The sequence below is a fragment of the Anguilla anguilla genome, chromosome 4, assembly GCF_013347855.1.
Source record: "Anguilla anguilla isolate fAngAng1 chromosome 4, fAngAng1.pri, whole genome shotgun sequence".
NCBI classification, from domain to species: Eukaryota; Metazoa; Chordata; class Actinopteri; order Anguilliformes; family Anguillidae; genus Anguilla; species Anguilla anguilla.
In genome coordinates this window covers 50,442,429-50,460,310 of record NC_049204.1, presented here as the reverse complement: position 1 = coordinate 50,460,310, position 17,882 = coordinate 50,442,429, and the positions used below count along the sequence as shown (strand labels likewise).

Genomic DNA, 17,882 nt, shown 5'->3' with positions numbered 1-17,882 from the left:
CAGCCCGACCGTCGCCAGAGACCGACCCCGCCGTTTGCACCTCTGTGGGCTGTGCTGTTACTCCAGATCCCTGTTCATTTTAAACACCAGGTCTCCCTGTGCAGTGTTTGTGTTCCATACCGTGCGGTTCAATTTAGAAAAAATAAACAAATAATAATAATCTGTCACGTTGAGCTGGATTGGGATGGATGTAGCATACAGTGCTCTGGAAAGGAATTTGCCCCTTTCCTGATTTTCACTATTGCCTATTTGTCCCACTGAATGGTTTCAGGTCTTCGGACAAAATGTTTTATTAGACGAGGAGATACTGAGTAAACACAAAGCGCAATTTAAAAATTGTTACTTTATTTAATGAAAAACGCTATCAGACTCCCGCCTGTCTGCAGGGCGGACCCTGTGGAATGCAGGCTCTCCGGCCGTCTGTTTTATACTTCCTGCCGCGGGGCGTCTGGCGACGCCGGGGGTTAATTGGCTGAAGACCCCGGCCTGATGCGTATTCGGGGACGGTGGCACGTTCTGCTCGCCGTCCGTTGAAGCCCGGCGAGGGCCGCCGCATCGCAGCCGCGATGTTGTTCTTGCGGAAAGAGAAGAGAGATTTTTCTCTTTAGGCCTGCCATGCTCCAGCGCGCCCGTGAGTGGAACTCCGTCGTGTGAGGGGCGCGGGGATGTTACCCCGCTGTCCTTCGTTTTCGAAGACGGCGACATTTTACGGTAGCGTTTCTCCCAGCAGATAATCAAGGCACGGCTCCCTGAGCTTCGGCGCTAGCTGCTGCTTTGACTTCGTAGCGGCGGATTGCTGTCGTGCGTGTGATCGCCTGGATGACACGCTCTTATTAAATGGGACGCGAGCAGAAAACCGAAGAGAGCCTCTCGGATCCCGCCCAGCTAAACAGCAGGATGCTATTCTGGGCAGGACGCGCAGCACCTACTCTTCATCGATCCGCTGTGGGTGGAGTCACGTGACTCGGGTGAACAGCGCGTACTGCGCTCCCGTGGCCGTGCGTTTGTGCCCCCGGGTGTGCACGGGGTCCTCCCCGTCCCAGTGACATGACTTATTTTGCTTTTCGGTTTGTTTGTGTTTTCATCAATTTTTCCATTTTGGTTTGGGAATTTGACCTCATTTCGTACATTTCTGTTTTCATTAACATTCATTGCAAATGGTCAGCCAGCAAAATACTGTAGCTTTTATGTAGGGAATTTGATTATTACTGAAATGCTGTGCGTTAATGGGTAAAAGTTCAGGTGCATTCCACACTTTTTTACTTTTTGCTTCAATATGAGACTGTAATGTTCATTGAGCATATCGGCCCAGTAACCTTTAAACTTGTGTGCTTTGTTGTAATAATTCTAATTGTTACAAAGTTCAATTTCAGTATAATTGAGAGTTATGAAGTCATATTATTTATTATTGTCTATTGTTATTTTGTCTCTCTCCTTGTCTCTGTACTATAATATCCTGTTCACCTGTTTAAAATCTTTTATCTGAAGTTTCATTAGTCCTGTTTAATATCTGGCGGTTTGTGTGCTGAGGTTTGCAAAGTGCCCTTTGAGACATCCAGTGTTTATCTGCCCTGTTATAAAATCATTTAGCCTATTATCACGGAATTGTGTAAGTACACTTTGGAATTAAGCAAACTGCACACCTGCTATTGACGCCTTCCTCCCCCCCTTCTGGGACTTGTGATCCTAGCCCAAGAATAACCCACCATAAAAAGGCTTTTAGTGACAAACAGCTCCCAGGTCTGAGGTTTGGTTTCATTTTAGGGTGAAATTGGTTTCTCCTCTGTTCTAGAATGCTGACCATCTGGAGGAGCCTGAGGTTCTGTTAAGGCCCTCAGATTTGTCAGAATTCTCAAGGAGGTGCTTGGTGTGGTGCTTCGAGTTCACTGGACACTTGAAGGTTCTGAGTGACAGAGGTCCAGCGTGTAATGGCTCCAGCTCCGGTGGTAACACTGCAGTCCCACCCCTCAGCCACCAGTCCTGATTATTTAAAGAAGAATAAAAAAAATCTAGTGATCATGTTTTATAGGTGTACGAAGCATTGAGTACCAAAGAAACCAAATCGTGAGATTAAGCCTACGGTTTCTTCAGCTAGGCTAATTATTGATAGGAGTTTTTTGTTTCTTTATGCCGGTAGGAATAAGTTATTACATTACCCACTACAGGAATATTTGGTACTGCTCAGTCAAAAAAAAAAAGATTATTAAGCCTTTTTCGACTAGTTTCAGGTGCAGGTATGACTCATTCTGCCCCAGAAACATGGGTCTGGTGCATCAAACAGGCGCGCGAGGCTGTGTGCATGTCATCTACTTGAGTCATCGCGAGGTGCGCTTTTCTCCTTAATGCATACATACGCATGCATTCAAGAGAGGATTGCGAAAATAATGAGTGGCGGAATAACTGTGGCTGATTTCGTATCCTGTTGAATTTACTTTTTAGAGCAATTAACCAGCGTCAATTTTTGCATGAAATTTCTCTGCCTCTGAAGAGCAGGCGTTGATGAAGGCACAAGCAAGATGGAGACACACGTAGGAGACGCACGTAGAGGCACTGGAGATGCACTGAGAAAATCTTTAGAACAAGAATCACATTATTTCAACTCCCCGAGCAAGAAATCGACAAATGCAAATGGTATAGATTAAACAGCCGCGTGATAATTAAAGCTGGTCGCTCGGAAAACTGAAAAAAGAGGTAGTTTAAGTAGCCCTTCGTAGAGTAGCCTAAATATTGTCCATCAGCGGAAGAGCGAGCTTTTTGCTGGAATATCACAGTCCGCATTTTGCCCTGCGCTGATCGTAGTGAGAGATATATCAGTGTCGCCACGTACGATGAGGATATTTAACGAACTGAACAGGAGTTCTGTTTTCTTACACTCTGCTACATGGCTGTAGCCTTGTGGAAGAAGTTAATGTAACGCAGACTGCATACGCACCAACATACCCTAGCCAGGCCGCATTTTATGTAAATCTGGCCCTTGTTTGTTATGTAGGTAACGTTCAATGTGCATTTTAAACAGTCAGTGGTGCGACCATTTGGTGGACTACTAATCAGTGAGTACTTTAAGTGAATATCTATAGAGAACCTCCGGCTTGGGCTTCGAAATGATATGCACTTTCCATCCAAAGACTGTTTTATTATTTAATTTCTACTTCTGCTCATCAGTTTGAGCCAGAAGAAGTAGACTATGTAGTTGAATAGAATAACTGTCCAATTTTAGTTTCTGTCAGTTACTCAGCTTTGTAATGAAATGTTTTTCTACTCCTTTCACATTTGCCTCATTTGTACTTATAATATGGCATTTGCATTCTTTCAGCTCATTCAGGTGTCTGAATTGATATATCCTGTAATTTTTTAGAATTTAAATTATCATCTCACCAAAAAATATGAAGGATTAGTCACAACCATCTTCCCTCAATTTAATTTGCTTCTCAGCCTTCTTATCATAGGGGTGTGCAGCTTCCTCAACAGAATACCATGTCTAATAGCACTGATGGGCTTACTCAGTTCATTTGTGAACGAGGCTAATACATTTGTAACTCCCAAAGTAACAATAATTTTGACGTTATTGTGATCAGTGTGTGGGTTTGATACTGCTGTGCTGTCTACTCAAACAGAAACGATTATCCCAAGGGGGTATTGCACAAGGTGCTCTGTGTAAGAAAACTAACTACAAAGAAGGGTTTATAATATTCTAGCCTGAAAAGCCTTCGGTTTCACCTTCCTCTGCTGGGTTTTGCAACACATTTCAGTTATTTGCAATGTGTTAATTGTGATGTAAAGGCAGGTTCAATCTGCAGCTGTACCCTTGAGGTGGGTGGGGAGCATTGTGTAATCACTGGGTTTGTAAGGCAAGTGCAGTCGAGGTGGAATTAGTGCTGCATTTAAGTGGCTTAAGTCGGTATTGAGTTTGTGCCCAGGCAGAGCCGCTGATGGCTTCCCCTGCCTTTGAAATGCTAATGTAGCTGCAGGAGAGAGAGGGGCGTTCCGCAGCGAGGCTCTCAGGTGACAGCGCGGAGGCGTGCGTGCGCACGTCTGCGTGTGTACGTCTGCGTGCGTCTGCTTGCATCTGCGTGCGTCTGTGTACGTCTGCGTGCGTCTGCGTGCGTCTGCGTGCGTCTGCGCCGCTTCCGGGAGGTGTGTGGAGGCCCATGGAGGCGTACGGGGCCCATGAAGTCGAGGCGGTGGGGGTGGGCCCAGAGCACCGCTGCATGGGGGAGCTCCCCCCCCCCCCCCGTCCCCGTCCCACCCCCACCCCCTCCCTCGGGAGAGAAAGCAGCTCCTCGCTCTACAAAAACAAACATCCAAATGAGGTCTCCGGCAACGCTAAGATAAATTACACAGTGCTTTATGGCGCACTTTTATCAGGCCAGCGCAGAAACGTTGGGGGAGGGGTGAGGATGGGGAGGGGGGGGGGGTTTGAGTTTATTCGATCGGGGGGGGGCGTCTCTGCGAGCTGGAGGCCTGTTTCCCGCTGGCGCCTTCGCCGGGCGTTCGGCGGCGTGTTGCGGACGTCCTCTGGAGAGATCTCCGTCTCCATCTCCCGCACCCCCCCCGCCCCACGGAAGCATTTATGCCAAATAACACGATTATTCGCAAGGCGGCAGCTTGTTGCCTAATTGATGTAAAACGCTTCTGAATGAGAGTCCCTCTCCGCCAGGCTGACTGCGTAATCGGCTGAATTGAACGAATGCGGCTGATTAAAAAAGGAGCGTTCGTCCAGGTGAATCCGGCTTCGCATTCCCGCCAATGGCGTCTCCGTTCTTTCGGCCGATTCCGCGGCACACGGAGCGCAGCTCACCAGATTTAAGCGGGAAGCACAGCGGCTTTAAGACGAGCTGCAGACCTGCGAAAGCTGTCGGGCGTTGTTTTACGCGCGCGGCGTTTTACTGCGCGACGAGCCTTCTGGGACGGAGACGGGCTTCTTTCCGTGGCCTGAGTTTCCATTAGTATGCCTGCTTAAGCCTTGCTTAATTCAGATCGCAGCACCTCTAAACACACAATCGCCAGGGGCTTGGCTGGATCGATAATGTTGATAGTGTGAAAATAGAATTGCTTCTGTAAGCACTCGGGTAGTTTTAAAGTTAATTTAGGTAATTTGCGTAAATTTAGACATTTTTCTTTTTGGCTGGTGGGAGGAGAACTTGGAACTTCTTGGGTCTGGTTTGCAAAGCATGAAAATGCGAGGAGGAATTATCTGGAAATTCTAAACGCTTTCATTTGTGAGTGCCGCTCGGCGTGTTTGGATGCTGCGGGACGGTCCGGGACGCGAATGTGGGACGTTCCCGCGGAAACGGTTTTAATGATGCGGTGAGTCTTGTTTAAGAGCCCAGCGAGGGGCGTCCCGTGTGGTGTCGCGTGCGGCAGTGTCGCATCACAGCGGTGCGGTAGCCGCCGCACCCCCTGCTGTGACGAGCGCCGCACTCATACAGTAGCGGGAGGAACAGTCCCAGAAAAACAGCCGGCTCTTCCCCGAGGACAGAGTCTGATGCACATGAAGGGAGCTTTTCTTACTTTATAAGGAATGACAGAAGAGGCAAATAAGAGACTGTTGGTAGCCTCAATTTACCTGCTGTGAAAGATATTTATATCTATGATTAACCCTTACCAGACGTTGATTATTAGAGCGCTCTAATCACAGACCGTGGATCTAATGCGGCAGCAGTTCAGCCCGGTGACTGAGCCGATGAGGCTTCAGAATTGGGCGGTGATTTGGTCGTGCTCTCCGAAGCGCTGCTCGTGCGGTCGTCTGTGTGGGGAATTGTGGCCTGTCTGATGCCGGGCTGTTTCACTGGCCTAGATATGCGTGCGTCTTGGCATAGAGCGCTTCTACTGAAGCTTTCCTTGCGATTGAAATTCCTGAAGGAAAACGCAGTAAAAATGAAAAATTGATTTACTTTGTCCATGTTTCAAGTTCTAATATGCAGAATTGAGCTGTGGGAACTGCGTCTTGTAAGCCTTGGATCCAGAACGCCCCATCTGTATCCCCGTGGGTTTTTATACAGTTTGGATGGGTAGATGGATGGTATGGTATGGTATACAGTGCTATAAGGCCCATGTCTGGAGGACCCTTTACGTGTGCCATGTTCTCTCCTCTAAGAAACAGCGCGGATGTCTGTATTATGGTAAACGTTCCCTCTTCGCCCGCATCACTGAGCGCTCTGTCCGTTTGGCTTACTGGTACCGGAGCAGTTGCTTAGCGCCTGTGCTGTGTGTTATAATGTCTCGTTATTGCTCACAGGTCGATAAGGTTTGGTTTGGCACAGAATCTTCAGGCTGAAATGAACTCTGTGAAGTGTATTTCTAATGCTTTATGTGTATTAAGTGTGCATGGTGGGGAACTAATGTTTTCTTGGTTTGCCTGCTAGTCCCTAGGCTGGGGCTCAGGCCAGATTTCAGCCATTACCCAGATTGCCATCCAGTGCTCCACCAGGACACTCTGCATGCAGCTCAACCAGGGGAAGGCATGCCTGTTTCTTCATGGGCCCTAGATATGACACAGGGTATAGTGTGGGTTAATAATGTCAGTCCTCCTGGTGCCAGTAAACCTTCCTGTTTATGTTCATGTATACTGCGTGTATGCCCATGTGAGTTTACCAGAAGTGAAGTGGCCTGGATGGATGTTGGATATTTCTAAAAACAAATGTTAAGCAGTTAATCAAATGAGAATCGGCGGAACTACTTTGTTCCTTTTTTGAGCAACTAGTAGGGGTTGGGGTTGGGGGTGGTGCGGGTGCAGCAGCTGACAGCTGGGAGGCGGAGCGTCTGCTCTGCACAGGTGCGGAAGGCTGCTGTTTGTTAGGTAATGGGAGTGAGCTCAGCAGGTTAAGTCACAGCTGTAGAAGCACAACGTTAACACAAAGTGCACACCGTTCACAGGAATATCGCGACCTTTTTCACCGAGACTCATTAGGATGGTTTTGGCGAGTGATTCATGTGTGTACCTTTGGGTTTGCTAATCGCTAAGTCATTGCTTTGTTTTGCAAGCTGCAATGAGGCTTAATCCATGTGACATATGATATGTTGCATATCCACTTATTATTTTTAAAAAAAAAAACTGTTTTGATGTATTGTGCTCTAGTGTCATAACACCATCACCATATTTGGACTCATGTTGCTTGGTAACAGGTGTGTATTGTAATGTGAACCTGTCTCAGGTTTTCTGTTTGTTTTCGAATCCCGGTGCTGACACTGCAGTAGAATTACGCCAGTTTAAAGGCTAAGGATGTCGCTTTCCCTTTGTAATCTGGCATAAGGGGTGTTCGACCTCCTGGGCTCCTTCACGGGGTCACAGTTCCAGGCTGTTTCGGTTCAGCAGGGGACCCTCGGCATGGTTCCTTCCCTCTGGAGGATCGGGGATGTTCTGTCATGTTCTGCGTTCTCCACTCTCCACTATTCACTTTATTCAGGATGCCTGTAAACAGCCTGCACAAGCACCAACTGACTCTCCTCATCTCTTTTGCCCCTAAAACTAAGCTGAACCTCTTTGTTTATATTTTCCTTTTAAATGTTTTTCAGTATATTTTGCTTCCTTGGTCTAATGCCAGCTTGTCATTCTGTGTTGTATATGCTGTAGACTATTCGTTGTACACCTCGTGTGTGGAATTGATGAATCACTGTAATGTTTTGTCATCATGCCTGATATATTTGTTCCATGCATCATAAAAGATTGATATAATTCTCCCTATTTTCGGCTTCAGAACTGTGGGCTGAATGTGACTGTTGGTGCTGTTTTCCACATACTGTACGCAGCGCAGAGCTGCTGAGTATGTCAAGCTGGCCGGTGTGAGATTTATTCCATTTGCGGGTGGTGGGGGGGCAATGGAGATCATGGACCAGGTTGCATCCGAGGCTGTTGCTCCCGGGGTGGGATGGGGGGAGTGTGATTGAGATTGTTGTTTCATTTGGCGTGAGATTCGCCTGGAAGCGTGTGTCTCATGCCCAGTGCGAGGGTTGCCAACCCTGTGCACAGGCCTTCCAAAATTCTATGAGGTACACAAATGAGTCCTGTCCGTTTACATCCAAAATATTACGCATACGGCTTTCCATGGCAACTCTGCAGGACCTTGGGTCTGAAACGAAGTCGCTACACAATCGTGTGCATTCCCACTGTTTTCTCAAGGAGCCAGGAATTTAGATGAGTGATTCTATTGTTGTTCAATGCGCCTGCCTTCTGCATTAACCCTTTCTGTTCCCTGGCTCAGGGAGGGATGAGTGTGGTTGCCTGGTGTCTAATAGGCAGAAGCCTTTAAGCAGAGCCTGCTGGCATTTTTGTCAGAATCACTGAATAGTTTAATCATTTACTTTTCAGTTCACGCAAGTGTGAATATGCTTAGTACACCGAATCTTTGCTGTCAGAAGAACTGACAACGTTTCGGATTTTCTATTTTACTTTTAGCATTTTCTTCTTTTTCCATTTCTTATAATGTTCGCGGATCTGGTAATGACTTTTGTCACTGTTCAGACATTACTTTTCCCCCAAGGATATGGTTTTAAAGGACAGGTCTGGCCCTATTTCAGATGGTCTTGGATGATCGGGAATAGCGGAGACCGTAATTTGGATAGTTGCTTCGGAATTGAGTTTGAAACCTCTTTTTCATTTGCCGTATGTGTTTTACACCTGATGTGCAGCCTTCGAACACCTTTTTGAAGGCTGCAGAAATGGCCCTGGATTATTCCTATTGGCGCCCTGTCTGAAGACGCAGCAGAGGGGTATCAAACTCAGTTTTGAGGCAATTGCCGAAATTACGGTCTCATCCCAGACTACCCGAAATAGGGCTGGGTTCAGAAGGACCTGTCCTTTAAAGTTTGTCTGCGCTTGTTTTTCATGGCAGCCCCATGCAGCCCCATGCGTAAATGGAGATCTTAATGATGTATGTTCACCTTTTTCACCATCTCAGGGATATTCGTTCTTCCGGGGCTTACATTGTATACATCTGCAAATCAGAGTCTCCGGAATAATTCACTGACTTTCAAATATAGTTATGCACATACCTTCATCCTGTCTTTCTTAGAACCTGTGTGTGTGTGTGTGTGTGTGTGTGTGTGTGTGTGTGTGTGTGTGTGCATATGTGTGTGTGTGTTTCTTTTTTCTTTCTTGTATTTGGGCAAGTCTGTAATATAGGCTTCCTGTTGGGTGATTTCACCTGGTTGCTCTGTCATAGTCCCTAGTGTAACTTAAACAAGCTTTAAGCAACATTTCACCACAGTCAATCTGACTGCATTTTAATATTTATCAGGTGATGTGTCTGCCCAGGCAGTGTTACAGAACCACTGGAAGGCTAAATGATGTGTACTGCACATAATGTAGTTTTGATTCAGATTCTGAGACTGTATAGCCTACCTATAGGCCTCTGTTCTGACAATCCCTGTGAATTAAATACACAACTTCTTATTTAAACCTATAATGTGCGTACTGAGCCTTCATATTCTCGGTTTGTCTTTCTCTCTGTGTACTTTTGTCTTTCACAGACTGATTGTGTACTAGGACTGTTTCAGGGCCATCATCAAGGATGTATTGCTTCACCATATACTTTGTCTTTTCCGGGGCAATTAACCCCCACCCCTCCTAATAAATTACTCTGCAGATTTTGTTTCTTGTCCATTTTCAATCATGTGAACCGGTTTAGTCATACCTGACTAAATGTTGAGTTGGTAGTATTCTAATTGCAATATTTAAAAACCCAAAATCGGTGCATAGCGTGGCATGTGAGGGCTGACCTTGTGGCTGTTGCAATTAGTTTATCATCAGAAATGCTGAGGACTGCCCAGATCCCTGGTTGAAAATTTCCACTCCTCCTCCTTGACACTGGTTGATTTGAAGGTGTTGATGAGGCTATCAGCTGCAGGTCTGAGTTAATCAAATATTCAGTCCAATAATTCAGGAGTAGCAGCACTATGGTACTTGAACTTTGTTACACTATGTTTGGTGACAGACAGTGGTCTAGGGTACCCATCAGCCCATCAAATCAATTTTTTTACATTTGTTTTTTTCTTTTTTTTTTCTTTTTCGATAATGTAAAATGATCTTGAAAATGTTTGTTTCAGGGTTTAGTTGTTTTTAAGGTTTTGCTGCGGTATGTGCGAAAAGCAGATTTGTTCACAGATCGCAATGGAGGCACCACCTGACCGTATGCCTTTTCGTCAGCTCTGTACTGAATTTCAAAGCAAGGGCTTTCCATAGAACCCAGATGAGAGTAGATGAAACTCAGATTGCCTGGTCCTGTTTTCCATATTCAAATCTGTTATTTGAAGTGGTAGTTTATTTGATGTAATTCAGTCTACTGAATTGCAGGAGACTCAAATTCTGTTAGAAAAACACAGCATTCTCCAGCTCTGTGAATCTTTTGGGTTCTCTGCCCTATCCTTTCTATGGTGCAAGTCCTGGGGAGACTCCTCAGGAATTTATTATTTCTTACTTTTGCCAGCTGAGTGGTTTTGGGGGGCTCAGATGTTATTAGAGCCTGTCTATGGAGCTCTTGCAGGTTGTTCAGAATGATTAATTTACTCACCTTTGCTGGCAACCGGCAGCAAATAGATGCTGACTGTAGTGGAAGTGGCGTTTGTTTACCGTGTTCTCTCTTGCATTCAATGAGGTGTTGGAGCTCCGCAATCTTGAATGGGCTGGATTGTGATTTGTATTGGATTTCCTCTTTGGAAGAGCTGAAATACTGTTGGGTTTTTTTTTCTTCCAAGGGAAATGATTTTCCACTCAATCCAGAGCTGTTTAGATTCAGAACAAATGTGGTGATATTCACAGGAATCCGTCTGCATTTTTTAGAATGTCAGGGGGATTACTAGGTGGCATAGTAACATAGTAGCATAGTAACACTGTGCTGCAGTGCTTTCAAAGGGCTTGTGTAGAGGCATCTGCTGGGAATTAAGATAGCAGTCCACATTTCCCTCAATACAGTTGTCATAAACAGGTGGCAAATGCTAACATAGCTACTTTGGTTTCCGTCAATCAAATGGAGTAATAAATCAGCCACCAAATGCTTGGGGGAAAAAAAACACTATATTTTGGAATTTTGCGTTCATTTTTAAATGCACTTGTTTTTCCTCAAGAAACAAACTCAAGCACAGTATTGAGTTTAGGGTTTGGCTGAAATTCCGTTTTGAATTCTGGGGTGCCCCAGAAAAGATGGAGTAGTTTTAAATGTTAAAATCTTGCCTTTGCAGAGATTGCCTTGAGGTACCACCTTAAACGCAACAGAAATGTAAATGTAAGATGATGAGAAAGTTTCTTCTGTGGGTCCTTCATAACCTTAAGGGCTGCACTTTAATAGAATGTATTCCTGTGTGAGTCTTCTACTTTTGGCCAAGAAGCCTACAACCTTCTGATGTTCAGCTGGCTGAATTATGGTTCCTAGATCTATTGTGTCATCAGTTCTAAAAGTGGAAGAAGTGACTTAATATGAAATCATTTGTTAACTGTTTTGAGGTGTTGGAATGAACCCTGTGGGGTCATGGATTCCTTGGAATTCGTATAGGCCTACAATCCAAGCCATGTCCCAAGTCCCATGTATGGTTTCAATGTTTGGAATTTTTATTGTTTGATTAGACCATTGAAAGCCACAGAATGTACTGTCCTCATAATATATCCTTCAGGTTACAGCAGGACATGGAAATCTCATTCTCCCTGTCATGTTTTGGAATGTGTGGCAGTTTGCAAGCGTAGTTTTTAAGTTTGTTGTGCGCATGTGTTTTTTTCTCTGCATGGGTTTTTATTTTGTTGAGTTCTTTAATACGAGCACCATTTTCAGATGCTGTAAAGACGACGTGTTTTTGGTTTTGTTATGACATTTCAAGGCAGCAGAAGGAAAATTTCCTCGTAAATGCTTTCTACATTGTTTATGCATGGACTCAAACTGAAATGTTGAGAATGAAATGCAGCACTCCGACTGCAGTTGTGGAACAGGCTAATCGTCACTTGTAAATTTTTGTATTGTTGGCATGTGTGACTCAGAGCAGTTGTGATTGTCCTTTTGGGTAGTGAGGTGTAAGGATGGCGTTGAGTCAGACTGAAGCGTAACTGTGAATCTTACCTTTCCATTCAGCTGCCAGCTGTAGGCAACTGCTTTCTTTGCATTCTGAGCAGGACAGGAGCAGGCCCACTAAAGCATCTCAGATAGGACTTCAGGTGCACTGTTGCTATGGTTTCTGTAAATTTGCATACTTCAGAGTGAATTTCTTTTAACAACAAATAAACATTGCCTAAATGCATTCAAATTGCCTTATGTGGCCAGCTGTGCTAATGGCATTCCCTTGCACATTGAGTTAACAACCTACCTGCGTGTGGCTCAAGGACTAGCATGCTTGTGTGTGATTAATGTTAAGGGCAATTAAAGGGGACACGAGCCTGTGTAATTAAGTTGTTGTGCTATACTAACATCTGACTGCAGTTTATTGGCTCTTAATTAAAAAGTAACTAAATATAGGCTAGCTCTACACGTTCCTTGTTGTTGTCACATTCTGGCATTGTTTCCATATAGGCTACAGTGACCTCTTCAAGAAACAGGTGTAGCCTTTACTTTTGTATTTGCAGTGCCAACTTCCAACTACTGCTCAAGCTGTTGCCAATTGGTTGAGGGCTGGTGTTATGTCAGCCAATGAGGGAAGACACAAGGTTACTTGGTCATGTGCACTTAGACAACCACCTGAGCTTGCGTTTACTGAATTGAGTGATTTTCGCTATTTATAGTTGAAGATATACTCTGCCTATATAAAGTAACTGAAACTGCTATGTACTAAAGCAACAGCATATGGTCTACCCCTGAGGATGTGCTCATTATTGCCAGGGGAATTCAGCTGATGTTTTTATCAGAGTCACACAAGGAAGAATGGTAAGACTGAATCCCGGGCTACTGGGTGGCCTATCCAGTCAAGGCGCTATTCTAGTGTATAGAAATGCCCTGCGGTCCGGTCTTGGATTTGTGACGACTGTGTCCGCGAGAACTGCGGCCTGCAGCCCCTCAGTCTGACACATGATTGGACCTAGCAACACTCAAGGATGCCAGGATTTCAGTCACCCAGGACAACAGCCACTAATCTTTCACCAGCGACCCAAGCTTTTTGATCAGGCCTACACCCTACTTGTGTCCATGCAAACCGATTTTACCGATGTGATGATGAGCGGTGGCTGACGCCACGTGGTTCCAAGGAGAGTGCGTTTGTCTGTGCTTTCCCAAATCAAATTGAAATGATGGGCCCAATGGTCCGGGTTCGAATCTCGATCATGGCGGTACTGGCTGTGGCCAGTTGCTCCACATGGAGATGGATAATTGGTGGCAGCGTTGCCCAAGGTTTAGGGAGGGTTCAGTCAGTTGGGGCCTCATGGGTCTGTAGCAACCCCCCACTAGCCGTTTGTGCACCTGTGGCCTACATATGAAAGCTGTGCCTTCTTCCGATTAATAAACTACATGACCAAAAGTTTGTGGACACCTGACATCCAGCATCTCATCCAAAATTATTGGCATTAATATGCAGTTGGTCCACCCGTTGCTGCTATAATAACCTCCACTTTTTTGGTAAGGCTTTATACTAGATGTTGGAGCATTGCTGCCTGAATTTGCTTCCATTCAGCCAGAACAGCATTAGTGAGGTTGGGCACTGGTTGGGTGATTAGGCCTGGCTCACAGTTGGCTTTCCAGTTGATCTCAAAGGTGTTGGATGGGGCTGAGGACAGGGCTCTGTGCAGGCCTGTCAAGTTATTCCACATTGTTATCAACAAAACCATTTCTGTATGAACCATGTGCCCGGGGGCATTGTCATGCTAAAACAGGAAAGGGACTTCCCCAAACTGTCGGGGAAGCACAGATTCATACAGAATGTGATTGCATGCTGTAGCATTAATATTTGCCTTCACTGGATCTTAGGGGCCTAGCCCTAACCATGAAAAACAGCCCCAGACCAAGGGATGTCCAGATATTTTAGGTCCTATGGTGTATCTGTGCAAATTTGACTTGCGCGAGAGTGCACGTTCAGCAGCAGGAATTGTAGCATGAGTGCGGATGTAGCCTACACGATTGAGCCATGATTAGCTATTCCAAACTGGGAAGAAGAGGGTGGGGGGCATTGCATGGCCATTGCCAGCCAAGGTCAGTCATGTGCTGTAACCCTGTGGGTGCCTCCTGTTACTGCATTGGGTTACTGCATTGTGACTCTTACCCTTGTTTGCCACCCAGAAGCATTTTTAATCCAGTACACCTCATAGCTGTTGTGCTATGAGGTGTACTGGATCTCACTCATGCTCACTCATAATTACCAGTCTATTAGGGAGCCACTGGTGAGGCTTCTTAAAATGATCTCACTGCAGTAAGCAGCTGAGGTCAGGTAACAGGGCAGAATCCCTCTCAAACATCTTTATACGGCTTTCTTTCGCAGTGTAATTATCTGATCTCTTTGCGTCTGGAATTCAGACAGGACTACTCTTTGCTAATACTCCTACGGTATTCGCCCGTGCCCAGAAATGCAGACTGCACTTTCCCGTTTGCCGTACGCTTTCAAAAGCAAGTTCTCATTAGCATATGTTTTACGCCAAAATAATTATAAACGTGTTCTTTTTTTAAAGGAGAGTGGGAGGTCTGCTGTCTCCGTGTGTGTTTTCCCTTTATCCAGACTGGGAGAAAGCAGAGAGGGTTGCGGTCGAGTTATCGCAGGAAGTGCAGTTGTAGGAAATTGAAACCCCAGCCACGCAGCTGCCCGGAGGACTGCCCCTATATATTCCCTTTATGGCGGTGCTGGGTACTTGTTTATGATAGACTTCAAAAAGGCGAGATAAAAGAAATCTTGCTGAACTAAGTTCCTCGCGCTCGGCAGCTCGAGATTTCATCGGTGCTGATGGATGGAAGGCTTCGCCTGGATCTGGTAGCTATTAGCAACCGGGTGCCAAATATCACCGGCCGCTTTCCTAAAAAAATCTTCATTCCACGGCTCGTCTCTCGAGAAGAGGGCCGACTGACACGAGCAAGAACCTTGAGAGAAGAGTGAAATAATCACCCTGCTTCTGCTCAAGAACTTTGAGAGAAGAGTGAAATAATCACCCTGCTTCTGCTCAAGAACCTTGAGAAAAGAGTGAAATAATCTCACTGCTTCTGCTCAAGAACCTTGAGAGAAGAGTGAAATAATCACCCTGCTTCTGCTCAAGAACCTTGAGAGAAGAGTGAAATAATCACCCTGCTTCTGCTCAAGAACCTTGAGAGAAGAGTGAAATAATCACCCTGCTTCTGCTCAAGAACCTTGAGAGAAGAGTGAAATAATCACCCTGCTTCTGCTCAAGAACCTTGAGAGAAGAGTGAAATAATCACCCTGCTTCTGCTCAAGAACCTTGAGAGAAGAGTGAAATAATCACCCTGCTTCTGCTCAAGAACCTTGAGAGAAGAGTGAAATAATCACCCTGCTTCTGCTCAAGAACCTTGAGAAAAGAGTGAAATAATCACCCTGCTTCTGCTCAAGAACCTTGAGAAAAGAGTGAAATAATCTCACTGCTTCTGCTTTCTCTCTCTCTCACACGCGTGTGTGCCTGCCACTCCTGTGAAACCGTGTTCATTTTTATTAAGAGAAGATCCCCGAAACGTTGGCGCCGTTCCCCTGTGACTCAGCCTGCGACAGACACGGGAGCTCGCGCGGCTCCACGGCCGCGAAATAAACACGGGCGCTGGCGCGGCGGGTTTTCCCGGGGAAAACGGGATTGCTTACGGAGCGCGGCGAGCGTCCGGTGGCGGAATGGCGGGGGCCTGTCACTCACGCGGCCCTGCTGGGAGCCGAGCGGCGAGGAGAGGAGCAGCCTTCGGTGTGATGCAGCCGTCCGTCTGACGGAGCTGCGCAATACGCAGGGACGCAGTTAGAGCGCAGGGAAAGCCGGCTGCGGCAGGGCGCTGAACTGCGCGGTGCGGGGCTGCGGGACGTGAGATTAGTGTGCGCACACCTCCTCCTCCTCCTCCCTGCACCAGTGGGCTCTCACCATTTTTAGTCCCTCTAGCATTATGTGGGGGGTTGTTATTTTTTACATGTTGTTTTTGTGCTGCTGTACAAATTTTGTTCTCTTTTTTCTTTTTCAGAGGAAATAAAAGAAGAGACAGAAAAATTAAGGTAAGCTGAATTGGCGTCCGACTCTGGTGTCGCCTCTGAAACCTCATACGACACTGCATACAAACACAAATATCAAGGGCAATCTTCTCTCTCTCTCTCTCCCCCTCCCTCTCTCCCTCTCTCTCTCTCTCGCTCCCCCCCTCTTTCCCTCTCCCTCCATCTCTCTCTCTCTCTCCTTCTCTCTCTCTTTCCTACTCTGTCTCTCTCTCCCTCTCTCTGCATAGGCACACATGCACTGTAAGTGTGTTTGTACAGTATATGTGCCATTCTCCCCAGGTGTCTGGCCTGTCGTGTGTTTGGGCTCGTCTCATTGGCTCTGCTGAAAGCCACTCATCGGTGTGTTTTCTCATGGAGTCCCGGCTCAGCCAGAGAGGGATTTAGCGGCTGTGCGCTGCCTGCTGCGTAGTAACCAGGGGAGAGGAATGCAACGCAGCGTGTGCATGGCAACAAGAGAGCGCCGAGTGTGCCTGGCCTTTCACTCAGGGCCCAAGGGCGAAAGAGTGTGTCCTGCACCTTTCACTGTTCCCCTTCCCCTCTCCTTCTCTCTCTCTCTTTCCCTTCCTCATATTCAAAGTGCTTTATTGGCATGACTAAATTTGCATTTGTATTGCCAAAGCATGACAAGGAAAATGTGAACCATCGGATGACTCTGATGTGACTGTGTGTCACATACATAGACTCTCTCTCTCTCTGTCACATACACACAGTCTCTCTCTCTATCTCTCTCCGTCACATAAATATAGTCTCTCTCTGTCACACACACAGTCTGTACCCTACTGCAGCTAGATACACGCTAGTGCAGCTGGATACATTTTTAAAAAGGGTCTGTCTTGTTGTATATCTTCGGAATGGATTTTTGGAGTCGCGCGTTCTGTGTGATTGCGCGTGTGTGCAGAGCCGCGGTGTTGACAGACGCGCGCGCTCAGTAAACGTTGACAAAGGCGGCCTTGGCGGATGGCGTTCAGCCTCGTCCAACGCGCTCCTGGCTTCGCTCCAGTTTATGTCAATTGTAAAATATGAGCCAGCTAATCCCCTCCACATCCTGTGTAATTAAAGCACAGACTCGGGGAGGGAAATGAGCTGGGGTGTGTGGACCCGTGCTCAGGGTGGGCCAGGGTGGGGGGGGCTGGAGGGGAGGCACAGCTCAGTGTGCTAACACTCAGTGACCCCATCCCCCGTCCCCCCAGCCAGGGAACAAACTGACAGTTTTTAAACTGACAATCTGCTGAAATGCTCTGCTCGTCCTCCTCTCCGCTGGGGTGTTGGGTCAGGTTGGGTCGGGTCATCCCGCGTCCCGCTCTGATCAGGGTCTGTCGAACCCGTAGCAGGTGAAAACGGAGGGCTTTTTAGTTAGATGCGCACATCAGCACCGCGTTTACAGGGATGCTGTGCGCTGTTCTGTATGTTTGGCGTGTTACCACGGCAGCCGTGCTCCGGGAGCACAGCCTGAGGCCTAAGCGCGGTGTGTGTGACGGTGACTGGCACATCTAATGCCGCTTTGAACCTTTCTCGCTCCTTTTTATGCTTTTTTTCTCTTCAATTGTTCCTTTCTTTATTCAGCCCACCCCCTGGAGACAACAAAGCGGGTTCCAGCACTTTGCCGCCCGTCAAATCAAAGACGAACTTCATCGAGGCGGATAAGTACTTCTTACCGTTTGAGTTGGCATGCCAGTCCAAATGCCCCCGCATCGTCAGCACCTCCTTAGACTGTTTACAGGTCAGTACTGCTGAGTAAGTGCATCGTGTGTGTGGGGAATTTAAGAAACTAGGCTACAAATGAACTTCCTGTCTGCCAT

The 17,882-nt window shown here is 46.6% G+C and overlaps 1 protein-coding gene across 2 annotated transcripts in view; it reads left to right on the top strand.

Annotated features, from left to right (window-relative positions):
- The window catches only part of arfgef1 (ADP-ribosylation factor guanine nucleotide-exchange factor 1 (brefeldin A-inhibited)), a 66,672-nt gene that overhangs the window by 11,751 nt on the left and 37,039 nt on the right, over window positions 1–17,882 (top strand). For both annotated transcript variants that reach the window (XM_035412780.1, XM_035412781.1), the window contains exons 2-3: window positions 16,056–16,086; window positions 17,647–17,803. In XM_035412780.1, coding sequence (XP_035268671.1) covers window positions 16,056–16,086; window positions 17,647–17,803 — 188 coding nt within the window. The remainder of the gene's footprint in view (window positions 1–16,055; window positions 16,087–17,646; window positions 17,804–17,882) is intronic.